Genomic DNA, 14076 nt, shown 5'->3' with positions numbered 1-14076 from the left:
CTGGATAATTCTATCAGGAATGGGGGTTGTCCTGTCCATTGTAGGGTACTTAGCATTCTCTCCAGCCTCTGCCCACGGGAGGCCAGTGTCACCCTGCACACACCCTAGTGCACGCTGTATGTGTGTGCATGCTAAGTCGCTTCAGTTGTGTCTGACTTTTTGCAACCCCCTTGACTGCAGCCCGCCTGGCTCCTCTGCCCATGGGATTCTCCAGGCAAGAATACTGGAGTGGGTTGCCATGCCCTCCTCCAAGGGATCTTTCTGACCCAAGGATCGAACCCGTGTCTCATGTCTCCTGCATTGGCAGGCAGGTTCTTTACCACTAGCACCATCTGGGAAGGCCAGTACCATGACCAAAAGACATTTCCAGATGTGGCCAAATCTCCCAGGAGGGCAAAATTCCTGCTGGGAAGTGTTGGGAAACACTTCTGTAGAGCTTAATTCCATGACAACTGCTCTATAGGCCAAGTACCAACCTCTCCAGTTCTTTTCACATTTTGTCAGACAGACCAGCTCTCTCTGTTGAATATTTAAACAGTGTCTTAGGAGTATTGTATATTCTCCAGGTTCTGCTTCCCCTAATTAAAGATGTAGAAATCAGCTTTTACACATACTGCATAGATATAGATTTAAAAAGTGACCTCTAACTGGAGATGAAGTAAAGAGATGATTGTAAAATATGTGGCAAGGTTCACCACCAAGAACATAAGCTCATGAATGGTATAGAAGGACTTTGAACCAGAGCTAATTTTCCACTAACACCTGTCAGTGGAACTAGGGAGAAGGCTGACGTTTTCTTGGCTTTCTCATTTCCATTTTAAAAATATTTATTTATTTGCCTGTGCTGAGTCTGTGTTGCAGCACGTGGGATCTTTAATTGTGGCATATGAGATTTAGTTCCCTGACCAGGGATTGAACCTGGGCCCCCAGCATTGAGAGCTCAGAATCTTAGCCACTGGCCCACCAGGGAGTCCTTCTCATTTCCATTTTTGAAATATGCTTCTCCAAAACTCTAATGTAAACAGACAAGTGAATGTTTTGATTTATGTATTATAAGTGAAGTGAAGTCACTCAGTCATGTCTGACTCTTTACAGATGGATGGAGGAGCCATGGGATTTTCCAGGCAAGAGTACTGGAGTAGGCTGCCATTTCCTTCTCCAATATGTATTATAGTTGACTGTGAAAAAGCTTAGAATATACAATATATGCATTATTCCTGATTAAATAAATTTTTGTAAATATATGTCTGTTTCTTTTCTCATTCAGGAAAATAACTTACTATAAAAAAATAAAAAGCTGTCTCAACTTAAATTCTAATTTCTTCATCTTTAGTAATTATGTATTTATCTTAATACATACATGTCATCTAATTGATATTGTTCTATTGTGGGTTTTGTTTGTGCAGAATGTTGACAAAGTGCTTTTTGAAGGTTATAGAAACTGAAAAGCAGCAAGTCGAAAAACATCTCCCCATCCTTAGGCATTATCTTCAGTATTTTCTATCCTACAGAAAGTAGTTACATGCCACTTAATATTGGACATCATTTTTCCTTATGCAATAATATTTGTCACAGGAATATTTAGAACCCATTGTTTCAAAAATTCAAGATTTAGCTTTACCATTCCGTAGTCAACTTTTATACCACCAGTATAAAAGTTACCACATTATACAGAAGTGAACTGACATAAAAGGCAAGAACGACTCTCCTTAATTTCCTGGCAGTTCGATTTATAATATGCATTTCTAGTTATACCTCATCTGTGCATAGTCCTTTTCCTTAAAGGAACTTTCTTTTTTAATATTTCTATTTATTTATTTATTTGGCTGTACAGGGTCTTCATTGCAGGATGCTGGATCTTTGGTTGCAGCTTGTGAACACTTAGGTGCAGCATATGGGATCTAGTTCCCTGACTAAGGATCGAACCTAGGTCCCTGGCATTGTGAGTGTGGAATCTTAGTGACTGGACTACCAGGGAAGTCCCAGAGAGAACTTTCAGTGTACAAAGATGTACTCCTAGATTTGGTGATGTTCAAACCCATTGCTAGAATCACATGGGCAGCAGATGTGATTTCAGAGTTGATCTTTAAGAATGATGGTGTGACAAAGAGCATGCACATAAGGGGTGGGAAGTGATCAGTCCTTCGAAGCAGAGGGGCCTTGAGTTTGGCTCTCCCACAACTAACTGCTGACTTCGGAGCAGCCACATTAGTTAGCTAAACTTCAATTTCTTTCATGTATAATTAGGTCAGAAAGACTTCTATTTTATACATATATATATAAAACCTGTATATATGTTATTGAACACACTGATAATGTTGCATTTAAGAGCTGAACATTGTGAACATGTAAATTATTTAATATTCACCAAAGCTTTATGGGATGCTATTATAATCCTCATTTTATTAGTGAGTGATGATCCTCAGGTTGGGAGGAGTCAAGAAATGAATGTGCCCACGACACACAGCTGCAAGATACAACAGAGAGAGAAACATCAGGAATAAAGACTTTAAGTAAATCTTCCAAATTAATGTTGTGACTTGGGAGTAAAATGTTTGAGTCCCAATTTCTCAGGTTCTAATATCATAGAGGTCTGCTCTAGATGTGAATCTCTACCATAATTTTGTGCAGTGAGGCTGGGACGGTGGTGACCTTTTCTTCCTTTTGCCCCAAGCACACAGGTGGGTGGGACAGCTGAGGTTCCGGACTCCTTGGAGGAGCCTGTGGCCAGAGAAAGGAGGAGGTCCTTCTTTCCTAACTTCCTAATGTCCTAACCTCCATTCCCTCTGTATCCCTAACTAAAAATATATTCATCCATGTTTTTTTCTTTGCCCTCTTTCAACTTATTTCTTGTTATTACAATCTGAGATGTTGGAACTAAATAAATTTATTTTTCACTCTACATTTAAATAATTCCAGGGCTCCCTTTCATATTACAGTTTCTATTTCTTCAGTTCTTCATTTGGAGTCATCTCTCTCATGACTCTGAATAAAGTTTTTTCAGGAAGGGTAGACAGGTAATATATCTTATGAAATCTTGTGTATTTGAGAAATTGCTCCTGCTGGCTTTATTCACATGAATATCAGTTTATCTAGGTATGGGATTCATATGTTCTCTGTAATATGCATTTTTTCTCAAAGTCATAAAAATTGCTCCATTTTCTTCTCACATTCACTCTTCTTTCAATCGACATACTTTTTTTTTTTAATTTTAAAACCTGAAACACTGTATTAGTTTTGCCAAACATCAAAACGAATCCGCCACAATCGACATACTTAAAAAAAAAAACTAAGAATTTTTTTCATTCCATATCCCTTAATTCCATAGAAACAGGATACAGACTATTTTGTCTATTTTGTACTTCACACAAGGCACTGAAAAATAGTTTTGGATGACTTGCTTCTCTCTCTTATTCTGGTTTATCATTTACCATAACTCTTCTCTGAAGTCCACATTCCATCTTTTCTCTTGTTTTCATCTTCATTTGTTTCTCCTTTGCTATAGATTCCATGCAGACTCTCAGCTTTGTCATATCTAACTGACTGTATTTTCTGCATTCTCAGTTCTGTTCTTTATTGCTTAAAAGAAGATTTACACCCTGCTGCTGAGTTTTCAGTTCTTTGAATTCTTTTCTTCTTAATTTTGGTCTAATACCTTCTCATCTTAGATTGTTGTGTTTTTGTTTCATCCTGATTCTTTTTTTTTATAACTGAAGTAGAGGAGTTATCATCAAGAAAGGAGAAAAAACTATTAAGCCATTATACTGTACATCTTAAACTTTAAACGTATACAATGCTATATGTCAATTATATCTCAGTAAAACTGAAAAAAGACTATATTAAAATATATAAAATATAAAATTAATATTTTTAAAAGAAAAGAAAAATAAAGGGGAAAGGGGCTTATAAAAAGGAAAGCCTGAGGAACAGGAAGGACAAACCTTGATCTCTTCACAATTTGGTCCACTGGCGTGTCCCAGCAAAGTCAGTCCCATTCTTTTAAAAGTTTTAAAACTTTCTGAATTGAGTTAGCCATTCCAGAAAGAACTCTGAGAATGAAGAAACATAACACTTTGGCTTTTTTTCAACACACATTAAAAATTTTAAGGAGCAAGAAGTAAATAAGAAAATTCTGATTGTCCAAATTATTCTTTAACATGGGCCCTAAATTTTAATTTTTTCAAGTATTTACTAGATACTCAAATTAATATGTGACTAATGCAGATTTTTACTTACATTAAGAACTTGTGGCTTATAGCATTGCTATGCTTTAATTAATACTTTATGAGACTTTCTTCTTACACATTGTAGTGGTTGCAGATCTCTATTTCTATAAATGTCATAAGTCTCTATATCATGGCTATTCTTTCTATAAGTTTTCCATGTCAGTCATTTTAAATTAGCATTTACATGTGATCAAACTGACATCTGATACTTTTATAAAATTGGCCATATTTGTTTTTGAGTTCTATTTGAAAAGCAGACTCATGTACATATATGTTTAATGTTTGTACTCCTTGTGAGTGCCTGTTTGCTCAGTCACTTCAGTCGTGTCTAACACTTTGCAACCCTGTGGACTGTAGTCCACCAGGTTCCACTGTCCATAGGATTCTCCAGGGAAGAATACTGGCACGGGCTGCCATTTCTTCCTCCAGGGGATCTTTCTGACCCAAGGATTGAACTCAAGTCTTCTGCATTGCAGGTGGATTTTTAAACACTGAGCCACCAGAGAAGCCCTTTGCACTCCATAACTGGAAACAAACTGTATCTTTTTGAAGAAAATCCTCAATAGTATAAAACTGAGAAATCATCCTAGGAAGCTTTGCTCGCTTACTTTGGTTTGTCTTCTAAGTTGGGATGGAGATCATATTCTGTCGTTGAACATGAAAAACTGACGGAAATTCTTTGTATCTCCTTCCATAGATTCTTTACAGATTAAAAGAAAAATTTCAGCTTTCCCTGAGACAAGATAAAGAGAAAAATCAGGAGATCCACCTATCACCCATTGTGTTACAGCCTGCACATTCTGAGGACAAGACAGCCAACAGCATGGTCCAGCCTGAACAGGCTCCAAAGGTACTGAGTGTGGTTGTGGACCCTCAAGGCCGATACACTCCTGAGATCAAAGCTACCACCTCTGTCTGCCCTTCTCCTTTCAAAATGAAGCCCATAGGACTTCAGGAGAGGTAAGAACTTTTTCTAGATTCCCCTGACAGGTTGCTTTTTTTTTTTTTAAGTGTATTCCTAACTGAGAAGGATAGAACTAGACATGATTGGCATACTGGGTAGAATTGTTCACCACCAAATGAACACTAGGAGGAAGTGGTTTTTCTTGTCCCCTAAAAGAGTCTAGCTGTGTTATCAATAATCTTTTAGTCACATCTGATTTTGATAAGACTTGGGTCTGGTGTAGACCCAAGTTGAGTCTTCTTCAACTACGGGACAGCTTCTATAATCATTTATTGAGTGCTTTTGAAGGCTACTGTTCACACATAACAGTATCATGTTTAATTGTCATCAAAACTCTAGTAGATAGAAAGTATGGGAATAAGAATATTTATTAGACATAGTAGAGTATTTCCCACCAAAGACCACATTCTTGTAAGAAGGTAGAAAGAGTCTATACCACAAGTTAATTTTTATAAAGTTTTGCCTCTGCTTCCCTTGAGCCAAACAGTAAATATCTCAAGCTTCATGATGTTATTTTTGATGTTTACCTGCTTTTGTGATATACTTGTACTGGTACGTTCCCATTTAAAGCAAATTTAAGTAGGAAAACTAAAATATGCAAAATATTTAAATGAGGGGCTAATTCTTTGCTTCCTCAAAATATTAAGTAAAGCTTTCCTGTGGTATGTCTTAAAATAAGAAGCTTTGCACTTACATTTGAAATATTATATCCAACACTGCACATCAGGGTAGTGGGGAACTGAGAGCGTCTTAAGGTTCTTTCTCCCAGGTTCGTCCTCCGCTTGTTTCCCTGGGTCTCCATTTTCTATCACTGTCCTTGTTGTTGCCTTAGGTTTTTAGATCATGTATGTAAATTTTGATTGTATTTTTTTATCACATGCGCACACATACACCCCACATTTCAGAAAATATATTTTGGGGCTTTAAGAATTGCAAAAGACCAAGTGGGTAATGCAAATTTCTTTGAAAGTATTATCAAAGAACCATAAATGAAGTGAAAAGAAAGGAGTTCGTTGCAGTGATCTCCAACGTTCTATAAGAGTACTTTGACTCCATCATGGAAGGGAAATGGAGAACAATCAAGTTATTCTTCCTACCTCCTCCCCCAGAAGCCTTGGTTTCCTTGTGAATCTACTTGGGTCTACATGGGCCATTCTCTTACTTAGATGCCACCAAATTGCTGCCTGGGCTGCAATCTTAAAGGGCAGACAAGATGAACTTTCTCCCTAAGGCCAACCGGAAGAATGACTCCAGACCCAGCTCGGCCATTTCTGGATTGAGTGATTTCTATCTGTCTGGGTCTTGCTTTCTTCTTCTGCAATATGAAGGAGCTAAACTTGACTTCTTCATTTCCTTCAGGCTCTTTTATGTTGTTACCTAAATTAGTTTCATGCCTTTATGTTTGCTTCAAAGAGAAACCTTGAAGAAGGTTTCTGAGCAGCAGTGGTGTAGAAAGGACAGGGTGGCAGAAAAGATCTGGTCAGATGAAAGTGATAAGGGGGTCACAAAGATGATTTAAAGTTGATAATAAAACTGACTGAAAATCAGACTAATTTTTATTAGCATCAGGCACCACCAGTTCTGAGCAAGGTCAGCAGTTCAGTCCTCTGGGGAGAATCTATTTCCAGCATCCTGCCCTTTGTAGGCTACTTCTGGGCATGTTTGAATTTCAAGGGGCAGAAAGTTAAGTATCCATTAATTCATTTAAATGAAGTGAATGTTTAAGAAAGGATTGCACAGTGAAGGTGTTTTACTCCTCTTTGTGGTCTACGTGGGGGACTCTGGAGAGTAAATGTGTGATCAGTGTTTAGTGGATTCCCTGCCTCCTGGTCTACAGACTTCCCTGTATCCCCACTCATTGCCTTCCACTTCCTGCCTTGAGCAGGAAAAAACTCTTCTCTCCACAAGGGCTCCAGCTCCTCCCTCCCCACCCTGATAACTTACTCTATCAAATTTCTTCGTCTATGTTCAACAGAAACCTTTTTGCTGATGCAATACCCTCAGCATGAAAATGGTTCTCTTTTGTATCAAAGAAACTCCCTTCATCCGGTCCCTCCTCTGATTTTTATCTTTTCTTCCTTTTTCAGATGTGTCTTAAATAAGCAGTTTATTTGGTGCCTCTATGATCTTCTTTAAGCCTCCATCCTCACTGTTTTTCTCACATCTTCTTGCCAAGTATGTCAGTGGTCTAACCACCAAAGTCAGAGCACATGTTTTGTTTCTTTTTACATCCAACTTTAACACCCACTTCCTGTTTAAAACTCTCTCTTCCTTTGGCTTCCAAGACATTAGTTTTCCAGTTCTTGAGTGGCTACTTTTAGGCACTGATAAACTTTCTCCCCATAACTTCAGAGTTTCATCAGAGAGGTAGATTGAGCTGAAGATACTTCTTTAGGAATCAACCATGTAAAAGGTAGTAAGAGAAGAAGAGGAAAATGGTCTTGGATTACCTGTGTGTGGTTGAACTACCCAGAAAAGAGACAAGTGGTCCTGGGGTGAGGAGTGGAGGTAAGGAATAGGCAAGGAATATGGAGAAGGCAATTCAAGCATCACTTTCTCTTGAAAGTCATTACCTCCTTCTGCTTCTTCCTCTCACCCACCTTCCAACCCAGATTCAGTTCTTTCTCCCCCATGCCCCTCTATCCTAGTCCCATAATCTTGTATGCATACAGTATTTATAAACTTCTTAGGTAAAATTTTTAATAATCTGTCTTACCCCGTAAACTCTAAGCTTCTTTAGGGCACATATATGCTTTATTTGTCTCTTCCATATAAAACATAATTCCTAAAAAGCAAGAGCTCCTGTAAATAAATGCTGTAATGCATGTATGAATGTTATATTGAATAAGCCTCAGGTTAACAGCCAGTTCTTGTAGGGAAACACCTTATTTATTCCATCATCCCTATTCTCATCCTGTGTTTCTACCATAATTCCCTTGCCAAGATGTCATAGTAATGAGGGTTTTAAGAGTGGTAAAAGATGAGAGAGATACAGTGTTCCATATAGAAGAAACTTTCCTGAGAATTTTAAGCCTTAAAACATAATTTATGTTTATATGTTCTAATGGTGCCTTTAAAATAGCCTTGTGTTTTATAGCCTTCCATCTCCTGATCCCAGAGTGAAATAATAATCCTCTGTTTATTGCATGAAAGTCTGGCTTCATTAAAATCACCATGAGATCATAAAAGCTGCATTATGAGTCATTTGTCCCCCAAAAATCTTTTGGGTCATACCATATAAATCTCTCATCCCTTAGGGGGAGAATCTATCCCTCTGACATAATTGATAATAGAATATAATTTTAAATTAAAAATAAATAAAGGAAAATATAGAGACTAACTGAATATGCTTGACTCAGTACAAAGGGTATACCCTGAAAATTATGCAGATTAAAGAATTATAAGGGGACAGAGCAGTCCCCTTGTTTTCCTCTATTTCCAACTAGTCACCAGGTCATATGGATCCTTACTACTTGGATTTCCTCATTTTCAATTCCTCTCTTTGTAGCCATTACCCTGGAACTAGCTCTCATTACTTTATATTTGCATTATTATGTCCTATGATTATAAAAATGGCATTAGGACTAATGGGATTATATATTTCACGTATATGACTTTATTTCATCATTTCTGTCTGATCTAATTCTCTTTCCTCCCTCAGTTCATACTATACACTCTTCAGATTTATCTTGCTATAACAATACTTACATTATGTTACATTGCTGTGAACGAATCCTCAAAAGCTCCCCTTTGCCTGCAGGATAAGGCACAGACCACCTTGATGAGCCTTAGAGGTCCTGTACTATCTGGCTCTGAATGTTCTATTCACCACAATGCCCCCAAGTAAACCCTGCAGTCTGTTCTCAGTGGGCCGTGTCCCTGTCTATGTGTGCAGCTTTGTTCACCTGGTTCCTCCTCATCCTCCTTACCGCTATCTCTAGTCTCCAGGTCCCAACACGAAACTTACCTTCTACCTTTGGCCATGACCCCTACTGAAGCCCACAGTGTTTTTTAACACCTCTGCATTCTCACATGTACCACACTTCTAGCAGCGATTTTAATTAAAGAATCATTCAGAAAAGGACTGAAATGGGGTTTTGATACATTGTCCTGTCCCCTCACCAGCTTGTGAGAGTCTTAAGGACAGGTACAGGCTCAAGATATTTCTGTGTGTTTCATATTCCTGTGTGTTCCGTGGTTCCTGTAAGCACAATATATTGTAAACACTTGAAAACTATTATGGAGTTAATTAAGTAATGCTCCTTTACATGTGAGGATCTCAAATATTTATTTTAAAAATTCCATAAAAACAGATAGTCTAATGATAAACTATGAGCTGGGTCTCTGTGCTAATACTACTTGACATTTACTAAAAAAGTGACTCAAAAGGTTAAGTCCTTTTGGTACAGTTTTCCCAATCTACAAAGTAGGTATGATAGTATCTGTTCGACCTTTTTTCAAAGGATACCATAAAATTAACAATCAATATAGGGACCTTCCCTGGGGGTCCAGCAGTTAACACTGCTTCCACTGCAGGGGGCATGGGTTCAATACCTGATTGGGGAACCAAGATCCCATGTGCCGTGTACTGCAGACAATTTATTTTTTTAATTTTTAAAAATTGTTTGAATCAAATTTAAAAAACCCAATCCATACAAAATGATATTATTCTTTTAAGAAGGAAAATTAAATCTAGTACTGTTTTCATTTTTCATTCTCCGATCTCATTCCATAAGCCTGTACTAAGTCAGTTTTATTTTTGAACTTAAGAATGTTGGAACTTCTTTTAAATTGATTTGATACAGTTGAACCTGCTATCCGACATCATACATATTTTTAACTGTTGCTTGACTTACAGGTTTTCTCATCCTGTTTATACATTTGGACATTTAATACTATTTAATAATTATTAATATCAAATTAAATCAATTTTCATCTAACAAAGAAATCCATTTCCCACGTGAGTCCATGAATTTGAGAGCTGCATTCAGGTGCTTGCCCCACACCTTCTACATGTGTAACTTGCTTGTTCACCAGTGATGAGAACAGCACGTGCTGTGCAAAGCTCTTGCGACAATTAAGCCAGACAACCAGTGCCACAGGCTGGGACAGCAGGAGGCCACGGTTAGCCCCTTTCCTTCTTCCTTTGTCCCACTCCTGTCCTCCTCAAATTCTTCTCTTGTCCCTCTCAAGGAAACTGTATTTTATAGCTAGTTTTTGCCAGCTTCCAAATGCCCAGTAAACAAGAGATCACACTCAGACCTTAGAATGGTACACTTTCTTCTGCACGAAGACAGAGAACTTGTAAATAGAAGTTTCTGCAGATTTCCCCTTTAGGCTATTGTGTGACTAATGGAGCCAATTTTATAGGAAGGAAATCAACAGGTAGATCCACATTATTTCCTCATTTTTCTCATCTGATTTTCTATTAGAAATAAAAAGCAAGCAAAGACAATTAGAAAACTGTCCAGAAAGGAAGGATGGACTCATTATAATAAGGCAGTCTCACTCCTGACTTAAATTTGCCTCAGAAATGAGTGAATGGGCCAGTAGGTGTATGGCATTAGTGGAGGTTTTCTTCCTATCGTAATCAGAGTCTCCCCAGACCTCCCAAGGTCGCTGATACCTAATGACATTCATTCTCTATCTTTTCTTACACTGTACCACAGCATGGTTTGTTCTGGTGTCCATAAATATTGTGCAAATTATGAAAAAGCACCCGGGTATGTGAGTTTAAAGGTTTTGTTAGGGGTTGCAACCTGGCTGAGCCTGGGAGATTTCTTTCAGAGCTAGAAAGATGTCTGCAGTGGAGGAAGCAATGGAAACACAGGCATCAACAAGAGAATGCTGAGTATTCTACACCTAAACTCAAAGCCTTTGTTTACTGTCATTTCCTTGAGGCAAGGGAAATGTCTTGACTTCCATTCCCCTGCCCTCCCTTACAGAGAGACATTTCAGTGCTCAAAAATTTTAACTTAGGAGTGCTGTGCAGTGTTTAGTTGCTCAGCCGACTCTTTGTGACCAGTCCATAAGGACTGTAACCTGCCAGTTTCCTCTGTCCATGGGGATTCTCCAGGCCAAGAATATTGGAGTGGATTGACATGCCCTCCTTCAGGGCGTCTTCCCAACCCAGGGATTGAACCCAGGTCTCCAGCATTGCAGGCAGATTCTTTACCAAGAATCTGCCTGAGCCACAAGGGAAGCCCAAGAATACTAGAGTGGGTAGCCTGTCCCTTTCTCCAGCAGATCTTCCCGACCCAGGAGTCAAACCTGGGTCTTCTGCATTGCCAGAGGATTTTTTTTTACCAGCTGAGCTACCAGGGAAGCCCTTAACTTAGGAGACACATACTTAATTGTTCCTCAACTGATCTCCCTTTGGAGATATAAAGTAAAGGAAAAAGTGTAGAATGTATACAACTGAGCATCAGGGTACAAAGCATAAAAAATACTCTAGAAATTAATATCTGTATTCACCAAATGGACCCATGGGTGAAAGAGGGATTGAACTCCCTCATTTTCTGTTTAGTGAAACTAAGACCCAGAATCTCCTTTCTTAGTTGTTTCTTAGGTGTTAGATGAGGTTCCTTCCCAGGTAGCGCTAGTGGTAAAGAACCCGCTTACCCAGTGCAGGAGACATAAGGGACGCGAGTTCAATCCCTTGGTTGGGAAGATCCCCTGGAGGAGGGCATGGCAACTCACCCCAGTATTCTGGCCTGGAGACTCCCCATGGATGGAGGATCCTAGAAGGCTTTATGGTCCATAGGGTCATAAAGAGTCAGACATGATTGAAGTGACTTAGCTGTGCCCTAAAAGCAGCCTGAGACAAGGATTCTTGTCCCAAGTGATTTAGAGAAAGCTTCTGGGAGAAGCCTAAAGGTAAGTAGGGGAAGCAAAGAGATGATTTCCATTGACGTCTGGCCTCAGCCTGATCACACAGGGAAAGCTGGAACATGAGACGTTCCACCTTGAGGGCATCTGTACCCCCATGTCAGTCAGCCATTGACTTCAGGCCACCTGAGGATGGTGGAGACATTACGCCCCAGGTCCTGCTGGACTAAGCCACTCCCATCAGCCGGGGGTGATTCTCCAGAGCAGTGGCAGCTGTGTGCCATCCTCGGTCAATACTCCCAGCAGCTGGGGAGGAGAAGGTGCAGGCACCAGTCTAGTAAAGGTGATCTGGGTGGGGAACCAAGAGCGTTACTCCACTCACCAAAGGTGATGACACCAGTTATAACAGAGCCAAGTTTATATTCCAGATTTCCTTGATCTTTCCAGGCTGTTGTGCACATACCATAAAGCCTCCTTCAAATAAACACTATTTGTTCTAGTGGAATTTAGAACCCGGCACCATGGAACACTATCAGCCACGGTTCATTGGCTCAGCCTGACAATATGAGGATAATAATATAATAAACAACGCTTTAGAGATCAATCCTACTGAACTCCAAGTAACGTCAATGAAATTAACTCAGTAAGATGTAGTGACCCTTTATATGCGCTTTCTCATTTAATCCTCACAAGGGACTTATTATCCCCTCCTTACAATCAGGAAACAGAGTTTACATTATTGCCAAAATAGCGGAATAGTAAATTTCTGGGGATGAGAAAATAACAAACAGAATTCGAACCCATGCAGTCTGGCTCCAGAGAATGTTCTTCCAACTGGTACTATATTGTGGGGGTGGGGCGGAGAAGTTTGGGGGTGTGGCACATTCCTATCTTTTATGGAAAATAAGTGAAAAATATATTATCAATCAGTATGTTTATGGAGTGTCATGCTGTTATTCCTCTTAACAAATTTCATGCTTGGCTTTTGGAATGCTTTTTGGTTTCTAAATCAAGTAGAATTCAGCTTTATTGTGTATGCATGTATATATGTATTTATTGGCTGTGCCTTGGCAGTTTAAACATGGGACCTAATCACTGGACCACCAGGGAATTCCTCTAGATATCGGTTTAATGAGATTAAGTTTCAAAATATTCAAGGCAGATAACGATCTCATGGCCCGTCTAGAAACTCACTCTCAGCCGCAGGTTTTTCTCGCATCTGGTTGCTCACACTCCAGAAGCCTGGTGGTAATCCAACATGAAGGACCAAGATGGTAGCAAACACAAATATAGTAAAGAAGGCAGTCTGAAAGGGAGACATGAGGCAGCAGCTCAGAAAACTCAAGTCAAAACTGCTCTCAAGGGTTGTGGCAGGGAGTTCTCTGTTGTTCAAACAGCCTGAATAATAACTAAGTCCATGTCACCAGCCACTGTGCCTGCATGAGAAGAGAAGTTGAATAACGAAAGGTAGCATATTGACCACTCACCTACCACATGCTGCCTACCACCAGGCTAATGTATTGATTTTATCGCCTCCACTCTTCACAGCATCCCATGAGGCAGATACTATTTTTATTCCTTCTTGCAGGTAAGCTAACAGAGAGAGATTGAATATCATGCACTGTGTCACAAAGAAATAAAGATGGAGTGGAAGGGTTAAATCTGAACAGTCTGGCTCCAAAATCTGCACATATCCACTCTGTTCTACATCCTCCTAGATGATGCAGATGATAACATTTTAAACTTCTCTTATTTTATAATCATATCTTTATAAAATGTTTTTATGAGGATGTCCATGTGTGGGGAGGCTTTGGAAACATGCTGCAGCCCTTCATTAATGGGGAACATCAAGCAGGTTTTTTCTTTATTTGTAGGACAGGCACAATCACATTTTTCTAATGGGGGAATGAGGTTCTGAAGGGTTAGAAAAAACCTTTATATGGTTCTTTATTATTAAAAAAAAACAACAACACTGAAATTGAAAGGATGGAGGCGAAAGTTTTTAAATCTGCCTTAAATTTTTTATGGCAAATGAGGCAAGTTAATAGTGGTAAAGGA

At 39.2% G+C, this 14076-nt stretch overlaps 1 protein-coding gene across 2 annotated transcripts in view; it reads left to right on the top strand.

Annotated features, from left to right (window-relative positions):
- The window catches only part of PTPRR (protein tyrosine phosphatase receptor type R), a 268902-nt gene that overhangs the window by 163330 nt on the left and 91496 nt on the right, over positions 1-14076 (top strand). For both annotated transcript variants that reach the window (XM_006058411.4, XM_006058412.4), the window contains exon 6: positions 4924-5186. In XM_006058411.4, the coding sequence (XP_006058473.2) occupies positions 4924-5186 (263 nt within the window). The remainder of the gene's footprint in view (positions 1-4923; positions 5187-14076) is intronic.

This window comes from Bubalus bubalis, chromosome 4 (genome assembly GCF_019923935.1).
Source record: "Bubalus bubalis isolate 160015118507 breed Murrah chromosome 4, NDDB_SH_1, whole genome shotgun sequence".
Classification (NCBI taxonomy): domain Eukaryota; kingdom Metazoa; phylum Chordata; class Mammalia; order Artiodactyla; family Bovidae; genus Bubalus; species Bubalus bubalis.
This window is presented reverse-complemented; position numbering and strand designations above follow the sequence as displayed.